We start from the raw sequence: 16,753 nt of genomic DNA, 5'->3' as shown, positions 1-16,753 counted from the left end.
AAATAATAAATCCAAGCAGAGATAATGAGAATCCAAATTACCCAACATAAAATTACATAAGTATTAGAAATACTTCTTGATATTTTTGGATTTTCTGTTTTAAATAAACATATGAACATTTAAAAATAACCAGCCTATGACTTTAAAATATGATATTATCAAATGCACATGCTACCTTGGAGCACTCTGTGAACTTTTAAGAGATATGAAAGGAATACAGAGTTTATCTGCAAATTTTTATCATAATGTAACTACTGAGAATCTCAAACAGTTAAAAAAAAATGTGTCCTTGAAACTAAGAAATATCATATCTATTTCTGTAAAAATGGAACTACCGTCATTTCTTACCGATACAATCGCCGTGACATTTGCTGGGTCTCCTATCCTTTCAATGACAAGACGAATAACTGTTGTACTTGTTTCATTAACTACAAATTCTGTTTGTCCAGCAAACCTTATTTCTGTTTCTCCAAACACAAAAGGGACGAGTAAAGCTGAAAGAAGATTTACTAATAAAGATGCAGAGGGCATCCCTATAGAAAAAAAAAAAAAAAGATTTTTTTTCACAAAATATATCTAATATATTTTCATTAGATTGCATTACCTACAAATATATAAACACAGAGTGAAGAGTTAGTAAGCAACTAAGACATATATACATCAACTATTAAGCCATCCACTTCAAATATGTGATCACAGAAATAAATTAAAAATCACCATCTCCTTTGTGGTTCTGTATACTGTTCTTAAGCACTTTTTTCTTCAACTTAACATGTTAACATAACAGTTATAACTAGCCTTAAAGTTATTTATTAAATTTAGTTTATTTTAAAAAATTGTTCCTCCAATTTATTCTAAGAAAAACCTGAGCAGCAACATGAAAGCTGAATTAAAGCCCATCATCCCCCAAATCACACTGTAACACCCAAGCCAAACTAAAAATTACCAAATGGGTCGATCATCTTAGTGGAATATTAATTATTTGATCATCATATAAATATGAGCAAACTCCTGAAACTTTCATAAAGCAAAACTAAAAGCTTATTAATAAATTGATTTCTTGGTTGTGTCTTCTTTTTTTATAAGTTTGTCTTCAGAATTTTTTAAAACATTTATTGCAAGGAAACACTAATCCTTTCAAAGAACAGATAAATTTCCAGGACTTAAATTTCTCCCATTTTACTAGCTAAAATACTAATACCATTTCTTAGAAAATGTCCATGTTGCTTTAAAAACTAAGCAAATCTGGCCTAAGCAAATTTGGCCAAATGTTTTCTTTCTTTTCCATAACGTCTATTGTTTTCTTCTAAGTTCAGTGTGTGTTTCTGAGTCATCAATATTGCTCCTACTTCCAATATTGTGTGATTCAAGTGTTTTCAAAAGCACAACAGTGCAATGGCTCTTGAAAGAGCTGCTGTTTTGTAATGTAGATGTACCTCTAAAAATGTGAACAATTTATCTCACGGATCATTAAGATTCCAAAGGATTATGTGATCAGTCACACGAACATAACAAGTTCATGCGTTTTAAAGAAGAGCTGCATTATATGCTCTATGAGCCAAAATGCTTCCTATTCATCTTTACTGTGGTCAAGAAGTAATAAAATTTTCATGTATCTGGTATTTCTACATGGCTACACATAGCTTTATATTTAGGAACCACCAAATACACAAGCTCTTGATATACTTTGGGGTTAAAATGCAATTTTCTCAGTCGGTATGTTCAAACAATGCTGTCTGAGATTGCTTAATGATGTCCAAAATGTTTATGGACATAGACAGAGATGCAGAGTTCAGAGCCCAGGAGAGAGACCAACAGGGACAGAGGTTCTGGAGGACTGAGGCACTTTTTGCACCTGTGCCTTCTCTCTTAGAAAGCTTGCCATGCGGCTAAGGGATTTAAGAGAAGAAATAAAATAGTTCTCGCTGACCAAGTGCAAACTCTCCCAACTTCTAAGCCAGGAATGTGTACTGAGAAAAAAGAAAGAAAAAAGATGAGAGAAAGAAGGAAAAAGGGAATGTCTAGATGAAGCAGGAAACTGGGAGTTCTGGGCTTAACCAGAGACATTTAAAGATCTGTGAAGTTCTAAAGTCAGAATGATTTTACACCTCACTTAAGACAAATAATGGGAGAGAAATAAACTAGGGCCAAGAAAGAAAATACAGAAAATACAGAGGTAGCAACCCAGGTAAAAAAACAAATTTGGCCTATGGTTATTGTGCAAGAAAAAATCTCAATTCCTTAAACATAGGATGTGATAGAACCTTCAGCTGAGGAAAATAAGTGAAGTTCTAAGTGAAAAAGACGGAGAGTGAGTTATAGTATGAGAAGAGGGAATCATAAACAATGGGGAATGTAAGCTCTCAAAATTTGTTATGCCTAACAATCAACTCCAACGTTTAATAAAAATGCCAATTCGCAAACCCAGAAATTCTGATTCAGTGAGTGTAGAGTAGGGCCCAAGAATCTGCATTTACCAAGCAGCCCTATTGATTCCAACACAACTGATCCTGGGACACCCTTTGAAATACACTATCCACAGGTGTGAGAAAGTGGGAGGAGTTGTGTCCTAAAGTAGGTAGAAAATAGATCACCTCTGTAGCTTTAAGTTAATGTCTGAATTTTTCAACACGATATGCTTGAACTTACTGCAGACTTTTTCATCTATTTTTCTACATATTACTATATAGCATTTTAATATTTTACATATCCTAAAGAAAAATTGCAATGACCTATAGAATGTAATCATAAGAGCAAGCATTTATCATAGCACTGTTCTGGGTACTTTATATACAGTAACACATCTAATCTGCACAAAGTCTCGAAGAAGAAAGTGCAAGTATTATTAACCCCATTTTATAGCTGAGGGAACTAAGGCACAGAGAGCTTAGTTATGTTATTTAGGAGTCAGTTGAACCCAGGGCTGTGCCTCCAGACTCTACCCATAACCACACTAGACTGCCTCTTTCATATGATTTCTATAAATCACATATCTCTGTCTTGAATAACACGGTAGAATGTTTATGCTACACGTTTCCAAGCGTTCAAGTATTTTAAACTCACGCACAACAAAAATTATCCTTAAAAATGCTTAATTACAAGTCTCCTAAAAGTTTGCACCTTATTATTCTGATAAACACTACATTTATTTAACTGAAATTGTGGTTCTATTGACTACTTTAAATATTTAACAGCATCTTTTAATGTCAGGACCAATGAGCTCAAATGGTGCATTCTTGCAGCTTCCCAGGCAATTAGAGCTCCAAGATTTTGTGGTTAGGTCAATAAATTATTTAATTTGGAGCACACCAGTGAGTTTTGAGATTATGCAAAATGAACAAACAAGCATGATTGGAAATGCCTCAAATTGTGACATCACTGATAATTGAATCTCCTCTGCTTTCATCTTTTCAACTTGTAAGAAAAGTTGCTGAGGCAAAGTTGGCACTCAAAGGAAGTTAAAAGATGAAGAAAAAGCTTTGAAAGTGAAGTTCCCATTACAAGACAGGCATAATTACACAATGCTGAATAGTTTCTTTTTTAGGGTAACTAGGTACATTTTCTCTATCATATTAAAAATCTAATCTTTGTAATTTCCTTTATGAAACTCAGAAGATGAGGCATTAGTAACTGACAGAATACATAAGTCTTATATCTATTTCAGGTCACTTTTTCTCTTATTAGACTTAATAGATGTTTTACATGACCCACCAGACCACCAAAATGAATTTCAAACAACTTATGTTTAAAGATCATAATGTGCTTAAATCATATTCTGTCACAATTGTGGAAGAATAATTTTAGCTTTTTCTAATCATTCCTCTGCTCTGTAATGACAAGATATTCCAATATTCAAGTCTTCTCTTTCCAAGTATAATCCCCTTACACCTCCCACTTTTGCTCAGTATGATTCGAAAAAAACAAAAACTATTTCTGCCACTAGATGTCTTATCTCTTAATAGATCTCTTATTGTATTAAAACAATGTGACATTTAGGGTACTTTATTTCCTGCATTATACTGTGAAATTTTGATGGAGTCCTGATAGCATGAAGGCACAAAGTCTTAGGTTCTTGAAGTTTAGGAATCATATTCAACATACGCAATAAATCACCTAATTCTGCAAAAAACACCTGAAATTAAAATCAGGAATATATTAAAAGAGCCCTTAAAATGCAAACCAGCTGTTTTCAGAAGAGTAGCTTACAGTCTGGTATAACAATTGTACACTGAGCGCCTACTATATATTGTGTAAACCTGTGCCAATCACTGAGGACACAAGATCCACAAGAGATGGCCCTTGGCTTCACGGTACTCACAGAGAAGGTATAGGATTTAGATCAGCCCAATCAAAGCCAACGAGACACAAGTCTGAGACTTTTGCTAAAACATAAGGATGCAGATTCCCTCCACTGCTGGATTCAGGATTGTGCTGATTGCAGCCAGCTTTCGCTTAGGCCCAGAAATGAAGCCAGTACAGCCAAAGACAGAGCCAAGAGGGGGAGAGGAGCCAAGTCTTGATAATCAACCTTAGGTTTCTGAATCCAACTTCACCCTTGCCTTTTCAGTTGCTGAGGCAATAAATTACATATTTCTTGCTCTGGCCAGGTTGGGCTGGATATTCAGTCACTTTCAGCATCAGTATTTATCCACTAGATTCAAACCTGGGACACTATGAACTTATGCTAGGATATATCAAGTGGAAGATCCCTCCTCCTCCACTCAACAGTCATAAACATCTGTGAAAGGACACCACACCAGCTACCCTTCCCGTTCTCCTGCAAGTATTACCATCTACAATACTCCCCCCCCACACCTTGAAATGGACAATGACTAATGAGAAAATTTAGGACACGTAGACAAACCAAAAATGCTTCACAATAGAACAAAGCAGGACAGGAGTATATACCACATTGATTCAGTATTTTGAAAAAGTTAATGCCCTTTTGAGTGTCATAAGGAATCCCCAGTATCATGCTTCTTCAAATTAGCCTGGCATTCATTCTGACCTCTTGCTTTTTTGCCTAGCTCTTTCTTCCCTTTTGAAAACCTACTGGTATTTGCTAATTTCATTCCTCACTTGTATCACTTACCACATAAACATACTAAATTTCATTTATAAGACAATACCCGCCAACACAATATAATAATCACTGAATTCCAAATCCTGTTATCTAGGATATTACCTTCCTCCCATCTTGCCCCTTATGAATCAGGTACCTTGGAAAAGGTATAGTAAATGTACATATTCTGAATAATTGGGAATAGTCTTCTACTTTAAGTTTCAGTAAGTCCGTAGAAACAGAAAACAACAAATAAATGAGAATCAGGACTCGAGAGATGACAATGCAAAGAAAACCATGAGAATTCAATAGAGTTTGCTGATTTTGCAGTAACCAACTTTTATACCAAACCTTTCATCAATTTTAAAGTTAACTTTGTCTTTTTAAATTCCACAATAAATAACTGCACAACTCTGTGAATCACAGGACAAGGTGGATTATTAGAATTGAAGAGATGGAGTTCCCGTTGTGGCACAGTGGTTAACGAATCCGACTAGGAACCATGAGGTTGCGGGTTCGATCCCTGCCCTTGCTCAGTGGGTTAACAATCGGGCGTTGCCATGAGGCGTTGCCATGAGCTGTGGTGTAGGTCGCAGACGCGGCTCGGATCCTGCATTGCTGTGGCTCTAGCGTAGGCTGGCAGCTAAAGCTCCGATTCGACCCCTAGCCTGGGAACCTCCATATGCGGCAGGAGGGGCCCAAGAAATGGCAAAAAGCCAAAAAAAAAAAAAAAAGAATCGAAGGGATACATTGACTTTTTAGCTTTAGCTTTTGCCTTGTCAATGCCATCTTCCCACGGTGTGACCACCAGGTAATTCACACTGAAAATATGATCCTAATGGAGCAAGGTTTTCACGTTTAGAATTACTTGAATTCTATTACATTTACTAAAGGGCATTCTAAAACTATAGAATTACTCCTGTGGAACAAGAGAAGTTTCATCATTCATATTATCAATTATTCAGCAGCTAAGAATTCTTAATCTACATTATTTGTGTTTGGCAAGTACTACAAAAAAAATTGGCCTTTCCCTTCTTCAATATCTAAACAAAACTTAAATGTGCAACTTGCCAAAGGACAATAATCAAATGCTATAAACTGAGGAAATGCTAAATATTTTTAAATGATAAAAGAAATTGCCTCATATAATTCAGATTATAAGTAAAGTTTCTTACCTTTATTTTTTTTACTTACTTCATAATTTTAAGGTATACATTTTATTTTATGCCTCTTCAAATAACATATATAAATGTGGTACAATACTTTAAAGGAACAAAAAAGTAAACAATAAAAAATAAGTCTCCCTCACACCTGCCTCCACCAACCATATGCTTTTCCCCATAGTTCATCACAGCTCCCAACATCATCTGTTTCTGAAGAGAGAATCTATGCATATAATAAGATGTATATCTATAGGAGAAAATTCCTGCAAAAAATTGTTTTCTTCTGAATACAGACTACAAGAATAAATACATTTTTTTTTTCAAAACTGTGGTTAATAGAGAGATAGATACTAGGCCTCACTGTAGACACTCATCATGGAATCATGTTTACCATCTCAACTACACACCATCATCATTGTAATCTCACCAATAAAATGATGGTTCCCACTGACTCTTACAACACCTAGCAATCCACCCTCTAGGGAAATGCAGACACAAAATCTGCTAACTTGCACTTTCCGAGACCACACACCATCAAATCTATATTAATCAAGACTGCACAGAACACAAAACTCATCCTGAGATCCCTTTTTACATCATCCTGGGATTCCATGTGATTCTTTCCTATGTTTGCTGATTCCATGTTTACCTCTTTTTTTGGTTTACTTGATTTGTTCTTTTGTTTTAATGAAGAACATCCTCAAATAAAAGGTATGTAAAGATAAATGTTTTAGGTCTTACATGTTAGAAATTAAGACATTAATCAACTAATACTTTCTCTGGATATAGAATTTTAAGTAAAATTACTGTTCTTTCATTACTCTGAAAGTCTTGTTCCATTGTATTCAAGCTTCCAGTGCTGCTCTTAAAACACCCAAAATCATTTTGATTCTGAAGTGTTATACGCATTTGCTTTTTTGTGTTGTCCTCTCTGAAAGGTTCTGCTCTTTGTCCACAGACGTCATGAAATAGCACAGGATTTTTCTTGGAATGGGTTTAATTTTTGTCCATTTGAATGAGCACTCAGTCCCTTTCGATCTGACATTCACCCTTCAGACCCGGAAATTTTTCTTGTATTAATTCATAATAACTGCCCCCCCTTCCATTTTCATTGCTCTTTCATCCTAAAACTATTATTTAATACTGATATTCTCAAATTAATCCTCTCATTTTCTTATCTTTAATTTTTTTAATTGACAATCCTTTGATTTTTGCTATATTTTCAGAGAATTTAGTTGAGTAAATTTCAATTCTTCTACTAATTGTTTTGATTTATGCCATGCTCTTTTCAATTTCTAAGAATTTAATGGTACCCTATTCTCTTCCCCTTAATCCAGTATACATTCTTTTATCTCTCAGAAAATACTTACTTTTAAATATTTCCTATTCTCTTTACAGTCTGTTACCTCAAGTTGTTTCGTTATTTATTCTGGAATCTATCTTCTACATAAGATTTCTTCAGATGTATAGTAATCTTGATTATTAGCACATATTCAAAAGTCAGAGACTAAAATGATGACTCAATACTCTGAATATATGATCAGTATATCTGCATATGATTAAGAATGGGAGAACAAAACGATGATTTGAAGCACTGAGCGTGTGTGGGAATGTTTCACTTGTCAACACTAGGTGAAATGGGTAAGCCTTTTATTAGAAAGTCTCAATTTTAGGACTTCCCATTGTGGCGAAGAGAAAACAAATCTGACTAGCATCCATGAGGATGGGGGTTTGATCCCTAGTCTCACTCAAGTGTGTTGAGGATCTGGCATTCCTGTGAGCAGTGGGGTAGGTCACATACACGGCTCGGATCCCACGTTGCTGAGGCTGTGGTGTAGGCTGGCAGCTGTATCTCTGATTAGACCCCTAGCCTGGGAACTTCCATGTTGTGGGTGCAGCCCTAAAAAAGAAAAAAAAACAAAAACAAACAAAAAAAAGAAAGTCTCAATTTTAGTATATTTAGAAAAGATTTTACCCTCAGGGTGACCAAAGAAGCATCTTCCGCTTTCCTCTCTAGAAAACTGAGACACAATTATGAAAGCTTCTGGGACCAAGGGCAGGAAAAGCACTGGAGTCTCAGCAGGCTGTAATCATATGGTCATTTAATCTCCTGTTTTCTATAGGGACCCTCACACTCAAACATGTCTCAGAACCCCGGTTAAGAAACCATGTTTCGTTTTGTTTTACTGTTTCCAGGTAATAAAAAATAGCAGTGTTATTTATTAACAGGGAGTCAGCAGCAGTGCAGATGGAATGGATGGTAATTCTAGGAATCTGACTACTCCTAAAGTAGCTTTCACCCTGTGTTTTACTCAATACCACCCACAGTTAGAGACATATCTGGTGCTACCATTTCCTACACTGTCGGAGGATTCTTCTGTGCAAATTTAACTATTTCTTGGCCTGCTAGCTTGGGTTAAACTGCCATGGGTCTGCTAAACCAATGACTAGTCATCTATCTTCTTCTGGCTCAAAAACTGAATTGCTACTGTCTCCTCTCTTCTTCTATCCTTGCGAGCTTATATAATTTTTTCCAGAAAGAAAAAAGCCCTTGGCTATAAGGTTTGAGGAGGTATAGGTGACTCAGTATTAAAAGTGTACCTCTAGGAGTTCCCGTCGTGGTGCAGTGGTTAACGAATCCGACTAGGAACCATGAGGTTGCGGGTTCGGTCCCTGCCCTTGCTCAGTGGGTTGACGATCCGGCGTTGCCGTGAGCTGTGGTGTAGGTTGCAGACGCGGCTCGGATCCCGCATTGCTGCGGCTCTGGCGTAGGCTGGTGGCTACAGCTCCGATTCGACCCCTAGCCTGGGAACCTCCATATGCCGTAGGAGCGGCCCAAGAAATAGCAAAAAAAAAGACAAAAAAAATAAATAAATAAAAGTGTACCTCTAAATTTCCTATATCCCCAATTTTCTTAAATATGCACGGTCACTTTAATCCTGTCTGCCATGGTTTTTACAAACACTTTGCAGTCTACCATTAGTGGTACCAACAGTTTTTATTTCTTTTCCAAATGCTGCAAATATTTATTTATTAGCAGTTACAGAAATACACATTTTAACAACATGATAGTCTTCCCTTTTTTGGAAAATAATGAAAAGATAAAATTCAGCATCAGGGAGAACATGGGGTACTATGCACTCTGGAACACCACCAAGAGAATAATTTTGTCTTAATCAGTCATACCTATATCCATATCTATATCTGTACTCCCCATCCAAATATCTTTAAAGAGCTCATATGAAACGTTTCATTATTAACATCTCAGTCATTTGCATCCAAGTTCAAAATTTGGGCTTAACTACATTTTTTAAAATAAATTTTATTGGAGTATAATTGACTTAGAAAATTGTGTTAGTTTCAGGTGTGCCCAACGGTTTATTTTTATCACTTTCATATTTTCAACTGGCTTGTTTTAATCACTCACCCACTTTTGCATTAATCATACATTTGGAGTCATATCTTGGATCTTGTCCTTAACTGGGCAATGGATTCATGGAGGTTCACTATATTATTTCTTCTACTTTTGTGTATGTTTAAACTCTTCCATAATAATTAAAAAAAAAAAAAGCTTTCATGGAAAAAGCTTTAAAGGATCCTAACTGCACTTAAAAATAAAATGCAGGAGGAGTTTCCATGGTGGCTGAGCACAAATGAATCTGACTAGCATTCATGAGGATGCAGGTTCAATCCCTGGCCTAGCTCGGTGGGGTAAGGGTCCGGCGTTGCCGCAACCTGTGCTATAGGCCAAAGATGCAGCTTGGATCTGTCATTGCCATGGCTGTGGTGTAGGCCAGCAGCTATAGCTCTGATTCGACCCCTAGCCTGGGAACCTCCATATGCTGTGGGAGAAAGAGAGAGAGAGGGAGGGAAGGAGGGAGGAAGGAAGGAAGGAAGGAAGGACGAGCTAGCAAACTCCTTACCGTGGACTATAAAACCCAGTATAAATAGATCGTATCTTTTCTATCAAATACCACTCTCTTCCTCCACGCATTGAGCCACACTCGTGTTCCAGATCCTTGAATGAGTCAAGCCCTTTCCTTCATTTTGCCACAGCTGGTTGCCCTTGAGGCTTAGGACTCTCTTCTCTCCCACCTTTCACATGACCCTTTCTCATCTTTTATGTTTTTGCTGAAATGCCACATTCTCAGAAGGACCTTTCTATTCTCTGTATATAGGGAAGCTTGTCCTCTCAGCCTCTTTCATTGCACTCATCACAATTTGTATTTATTCCTACTCTCTCCTTAGAACAAAATCATCTTCAGGACAACGATCTTGCCCATATTGGATACCTCTGCATTTCCAGCACCTAGCACAGTGCTCTGCATATAACGGGCCCTCAAGACATGTTTATTTAATGAAAAAATGAGTGAAGCAGTAAGTCAACACATCTTCTTAGAGAAATGGGAAAGCAGAAAAACATGGTAAAGGAAAGCAAGAGACACTATTCAAATTCCCTTGCCTTATTTAATTTTGTTAGGGCCAAAAACAATCACCTTACTTGGACTACGATTCCCATAGTCTGTGTACAGACATGAGACTTGTTGATACTGATTTTTTTTCTAAGAATAAGTATCCAAAACTTGGAGGTGACGCTTCAGTTCTAGAGCTATGTGGGAGCTAAGATTATGGACTTCAGTCATACATTCTCAGCTCCACTTTGGCAAGGCACAAAATCAAAAATTTAGTATCCTAAATCCTTTGAGGCAAATTCAAAAGCAATAAATTAAGCCAAGATTTATTTACACAGCTACCAATTCTGAGTATGTGAAAGATCTCTCTGTCAAGGAAAAGACACACTGGCCTTTCTGCTCCTTTGAAATATAAGGACCATGTGTCTAAAGGTGATTTCTTGAACCATCGTTATATGGCACCGCTCCACCTTCAAAAAACAATCAATAAACAATTCTGAAATTATGAAAAGACACCATAAAAATTTAAAGATAGATTTTTGCCATCTATAACTCTTTGCAAACATTCAATTCTTCATAGAACTGAAAAGTAAAAGTCACAAAAACAATTTTCTTGAAATTAAGATCCCACTGAAAACAGGAGTTACTATTGTGGCACAGTGGGTTCAGAATCAGACTGCAGCAGCTCAGGTCACTGTGGAGGCACAGGTTCAATCCCCACCCGGCAGGGTTGTTTAAAGTACCCAGCATTGCCACAGCTGTGGCATCAGTTGCAGCTGTGGCTCAGATTCGATCTCTGGCCTGGGAACTTATATATATGCAGATCTCACTGAAAACAGTTCTAACCAATCTTAGTTTTTCTTGCCTCTGAGATTCAGTATTACCTAAAAAGAGAAGTGGGCGGGGTCTTCTCAGCCACTTTTTGTGAGTTTCTTTCTATTCTGTACTTACTTATCAACTATCATCTGTTTTTACTAAGAATCTAGGTGCCTGGAGTTCCTGTCATGGCACAATGGTTAACGAATCTGACTAGGAACCATGAGGTTGCAGGTTCGATCCCTGGCCTTGCTCAGTGGGTTAAGGATCTGGTGTTGCCATGAGCTGTGGTGCAGGTCGCAGACACAGCTTGGATCCCGCTTTGCTGTGGCTCTGGCATAGGCCAGCGGCTACAGCTCCTATTAGATCCCTAGCCTGGAAACCTCCATGTGCCACAGGAAGTGGCCCGAGAAAAGGCAAAAAGAAAAAGACAAAAAAATAAAAAATTAAATAAAGAATCTAGGTGCTTGTTTCTCTAAGTAAACTATCTGCACTCATGGCATGTAAAGGAGAGAGTTTCATGTTATAAACCCAGGGACTTCAACACAGAGAGGCCAAGTGATGTGTCTTCTAGTCTAAACTGTGTTTACAAGATAATACTTAAAGAACTTGTGCCAAGATTGAAAATGTAAATATTCTGCATTTTTTAAAAAAAATGGATTTCTAGTCTCTTTTGGAAAATTATAAAACTGACAAATCTGAGTACACATTTTCACATGACATCGATTGGCTGGACCTGAGCAGCAGTTGTTATTTAGACAGAGAATTTGCTCTCCAGTCCCTTGCCAACACCTCCTCAGACTAAGGTCAAAGAGGAAATAAACATTTCTTATATCTATGCCATTCAAAGGCAGAACATCAGGCACAAGTGTGTGCCCACACAGACATACACCTGCTTGCACGCACACATACACACACCATTTATGGACTGCCTTCCTGTAAAGTCCTAGGAATTTGATTTTATAGGACAACGGGAAAGCATTCCTGGCACACCTGGGGATTCTGCTATAGATGCTATGAAACCTCTAGCTGAGCACTGCCAAGGCCCTTGGAAGTGCTGGGCCCCATCACCTCTAAAGCAGCAGGTGAGTAGTGGCTCTGGAGTCAGACTTGGGCTCCACTCTAGTCTTAGTCACCTTCCAAGATGTGTGACAAAATCAAAACTTGGACAAATCAATTCACTTCTGGGCCTGGAGTTCCCTAAACTGTTAAAGGGAGGAAAAAAGAATAGCTACAGCACTGGAGGAGTTAAGAGGTACAGTGGAAGACCACAGAGGTTGACTAACATTTTCATCACATCATATCAAAGGTACATACTATCAAAATGACTTATCACTGTTGATGTTAACTTTGATCCCCTGACTGAGACAGTAATTATCAGATTCTCTACTGCAAAGTTACTTCTCCCCAACTCTGCCTCTTTCCAGACCATATTCTTTGGAAGGATGTTACTATGTACAGCCCACTCTCCCTTTTTTAAGAATCTTACTGCTGTCCTTTAAATCAAACAAGCCCAACTTCCTTTCATCCATCCATCTACTGATTAGAAAACTAACAAGCACTGAAACATTTTCTAGATGTGGTACAGTAAATCTGTATAACTTAGCTGTGGAAACTAGTTAAAAGCAGCAAAGGATATATATGAGAGTCTAACAGAATTAATGGAACATAGAGTCATTACAAAGATGTGTTGCCAACTGGTTAACCAGCAATTTCAGATTTTGCTCAGTATCTCTGAAGTCATACACGTGACTTCTGTTAAAATAAAGCTTGTGATCATATTGTCCTAGTTTGCAGTGATGTTTTGGGGCCTTTCCTACTGTACAAGCTTCAGCAATGTCCAAGTGACAGCTGATTCACTTTGCTTCCTCAACCGGTTACTTGAAGCAATTGTTAGGATCTCTGGCTATATTACTTGCAAGCCATTTTCTAGCCATTAAGGGTCTGAACTGTTAGCAAAATTCAGACTAATAGACTGGTTGATTAGTGCCAGCATTCATGCTGGAGAAAATGCAGCAGAATCTATCAGCTGTGCCTTTAGAATGCTTTGCCATGTGCCAGCTGAGTCACTTTAGGCAGTAGTTTAATCTTGTAAGTTGGCATCTTCATCTGTAAAGTGAAGCAGTAAGACTACTGACTTTATCTGCCTATTCTGACCTTGGATTTATTTGCCAAGTCCACAAATGTTCTGATTTTGTAATCATCTACTTTCTCTTTAATCTTTATCAATTTATCTATCCTGAGGGGCTTATTACAGCATTGTTTTAAGATTCATAAATTTAATTTATTTTAGTTTTCATTAGTCCTTAGCATCTAAAGCTATAGTTGTGCTCTGAGAACAGCTTTTGCTAAATCTCATAGGTTTTGATAAGCTAAGTTCTTACTATTATGATATACTAAAAATTGTTATTGCAGATATTAGTTCCTCTATAACACAAGATTATTTAGAAGAGCTGGGTTTTCTCTTGTTTCCAAAAGAAAGAGAGGGTTTTTTAAATTTATTATTGTTTTTAATTTTGTTTTAATAAAATGTATGGTTTTATTTAACTTTGTTCATAACATTCTGTTTTCTGTTAATCACTTTCACTTATTAACTTTGAAACAAAACTGAATTGTGTGAGCTGAACAATAATACGTGGAGGGGAAAAAAAACCCTTTTATTCTTTAGTCTTGCCCAAATTTTGTTAAGGTAAAATAGTTAAAGTCACTACACTGCCTAAATGTGTGATGTTCAGATGAATTAGTTAAAATGCTAGAAGATCACCTCTGGTCTAGCTGAGTAATTCCTCTTTCCTATTAGTAAGGTATTATGTGTCAAGCAATCTGTTGTAACTGCTAGTAGTCATTTTTCTAACAAATTACTTTTTAAATACACAATCCTTTCAATCAACATGTTTCAAATTTTTCATAGAGTCTTAAGAACTGTACAAAATGTTAAGGTTAAAACAAAAGCATTAATTTGAAACCAAAATATCTGAACACTTTCTACTCTTTCCCCAATTTCTACAGTTCTCGGCAACTATGAAATTTATAAATCCTAAAACTGAATTACAAACTTTCCATCCCAGGAAGTGTGAAGCCAATGACCTTTCAATATTAATTTATTCCTCTGTCTGTCTCACACACTGAACTTGTGATAAATAGATTTAATGTCACCTCAGTACATTACAATATTTTGTCAATATACTCATGTTTCTAAGGGAAATCACTGAGATTAATTTCTCACACTATCCAACTACATAAAGTGGTTTAGAAATTAAAAGTATCACAATTAAGCCAAACCAATTTTGATAAATTTCTATAATGCTTCATAAGATTACAAAAGTATCTCTAAGCAGCAGGTCAAATTTTCCAAATGCTAAAATACTTCCCATCTTTACAATAGCCAAGACATGGAAACAACCTAAATGTCCATCAACTGATGAATGGATAAAGCTGTGGTACGTATACACAATGGAATATTGCTCAGCCATAAAAAAGAATGAAATAATGCCATGTGCACTTACATGCAGACCTAGAGATGATCATACTAAGCAAAGTTAAGAGAAAGATAAATACTATAGATACCACTTCTGTGTGGAATCTAAAATATAACACAAATGTACATAATCACAAAATAGAAATAGATTTGTGGTTGCCAAGCAGGAGGAGTGGTGGGAGAAGGAAGGATTGGGAGTTTGGAATTAGTAGATGCAAACTATTATATACAGAATGGATAAACAACAAGGTCCTACTGCATAGCACAGGGCACTATATATAATATTCTGTGACAAACCATAAAGGAAAAGAATATATAACTGAATCGCTCTGCTAAACAGTAAAAAGTAATACAATATTATAAATCAACTTCAATAAAATTTTTAAAAATAAATAAATACAATATTCTTCACTGAGCTCATTAAGCACTGCTAAGCACCCTCTGGAAATGCCACTAACCCCAGAGTAAAACTCATTTCAGGCTGGATTTTGACTGATAAAAATGTTAATAGCATCCATCAGAACATTTCAAAGTGTGAAAGTTTTCCAGTTCAGGGAAGCCTAGGAATTTATCATTAATAGATTGTTGAGATGGGTCTGAACTGTATAAAACACTTTGCAGGATCTTCTGATTTTTAATTATAAATAGTGTATTTGTAAGGTTTGATTCAAACTCATTTTAGAGACACTAAAACCTAATAATATACTGACTTGACTCTTGCTATAATGAACATGCTTCGTAACTATATCTGTGTTTTTCTCAAAGCATTCATTCTAGCTCATCTAATATTTTTCTCTTCTTACCTTAAATTTTGACTCTTTCAGGTCTTTCATGGCCATGATGCACTGCCTACACAAATTTCAAAGTTAAATGTTTCTCTTCTTCTTTCCTCTTAAAGGATATAGGTTGTTTCTGTTGTCTTAAATGTAGCCCAAACTGTTTCAATAATATGCTAAGTGTTCGGAGGATGATAGAGTAAGAGTTGATAAAAAATTTTCTTATGGCTATGATATAATGAAAATAATTAATTCCTTGGAATCCTTAGTAACAAGTATGAGTTAGTCAAAAAACACCTATGGTGCAAACATGTAACCACGAAATTATTTCTCCAAGTTAAACCAAATCCTACTCGAAAGGAAATCCAGTTTTGTCTTGGAGGCCCTTTATTTGTACGTTCCTAGAATCCCAAAGGCTTATGACCACCAAACAATTTTCCCCTATTGATAGCTATGTGCATTCTGTAGAACCAGACTCGTATTGTCAACTACCTAGAGACTTCCATCCAGCTACCCCAGTTTCTAATAAACTATTTTGATTATAGAAGGCAATACTCCTTATTAAAGTCCCAATCCTACACATTGAGCTTGAGACACTTTCAACTGACTACTGGGTATTTCTATACAGATGAGCTACCAGTTTCTCAAACATGTCTCAAACCAAAACTAAGTGCTACACTTGCCAATCTGCACTCCTCCTCTGTCCCCTGCCTCTACAACCCTACAGCAGAGTTGAGCATCTCTCTCTTACAAATCACCTATAGCATCATTTCTTGACTTATAATTACATCCATCATCCACCAATATTTCGCCTCCTTAATAAGAAAAGCCAGGAGCTGTCTAGTGGCTCAGAGGGTTAAGGATCTGGAGTTGTCACTGCTGTGCCTCTAGTTACAGCTATGAGGCAGGTTCGATCCCTGGCCCAGAAACTTCTGCATGCTCAGGGCACAGCCAAAAAAAGAAGAAGGGAAGCCATGCTTTATTTATCCCTGCATCTTCCTCTGCATTGAGTCTAATCTTATTCCAAATCATTGATCAATACCATT

General features: G+C 36.7%; 1 protein-coding gene across 3 annotated transcripts in view; it reads right to left on the bottom strand.

Annotated features, from left to right (window-relative positions):
- ADGRV1 (adhesion G protein-coupled receptor V1) overlaps positions 1-16,753 on the bottom strand; it is a 536,680-nt gene that overhangs the window by 495,386 nt on the left and 24,541 nt on the right. For 2 of the 3 annotated variants that reach the window (XM_085014024.1, XM_021085376.2), the window contains exon 2: positions 349-533. In XM_085014024.1, the coding sequence (XP_084870150.1) occupies positions 349-531 (183 nt within the window). In that variant the 5' untranslated portion in view covers positions 532-533. Of the gene's footprint in view, positions 1-348; positions 534-9,652; positions 9,760-16,753 lie in introns of those variants that run through there. The other variant, XM_085014023.1, reaches the window with a different exon arrangement.

This window comes from Sus scrofa, chromosome 2 (assembly GCF_054392235.1).
Source record: "Sus scrofa isolate SSC_HxYL_T2T_F1_AM1 chromosome 2, Sscrofa_HxYL_maternal_Yorkshire_Landrace_v2.0, whole genome shotgun sequence".
Taxonomy (NCBI): domain Eukaryota; kingdom Metazoa; phylum Chordata; class Mammalia; order Artiodactyla; family Suidae; genus Sus; species Sus scrofa.
Note: the sequence above shows the minus strand (reverse complement) of the source record. Positions and strands in the feature narration are given on the sequence as shown.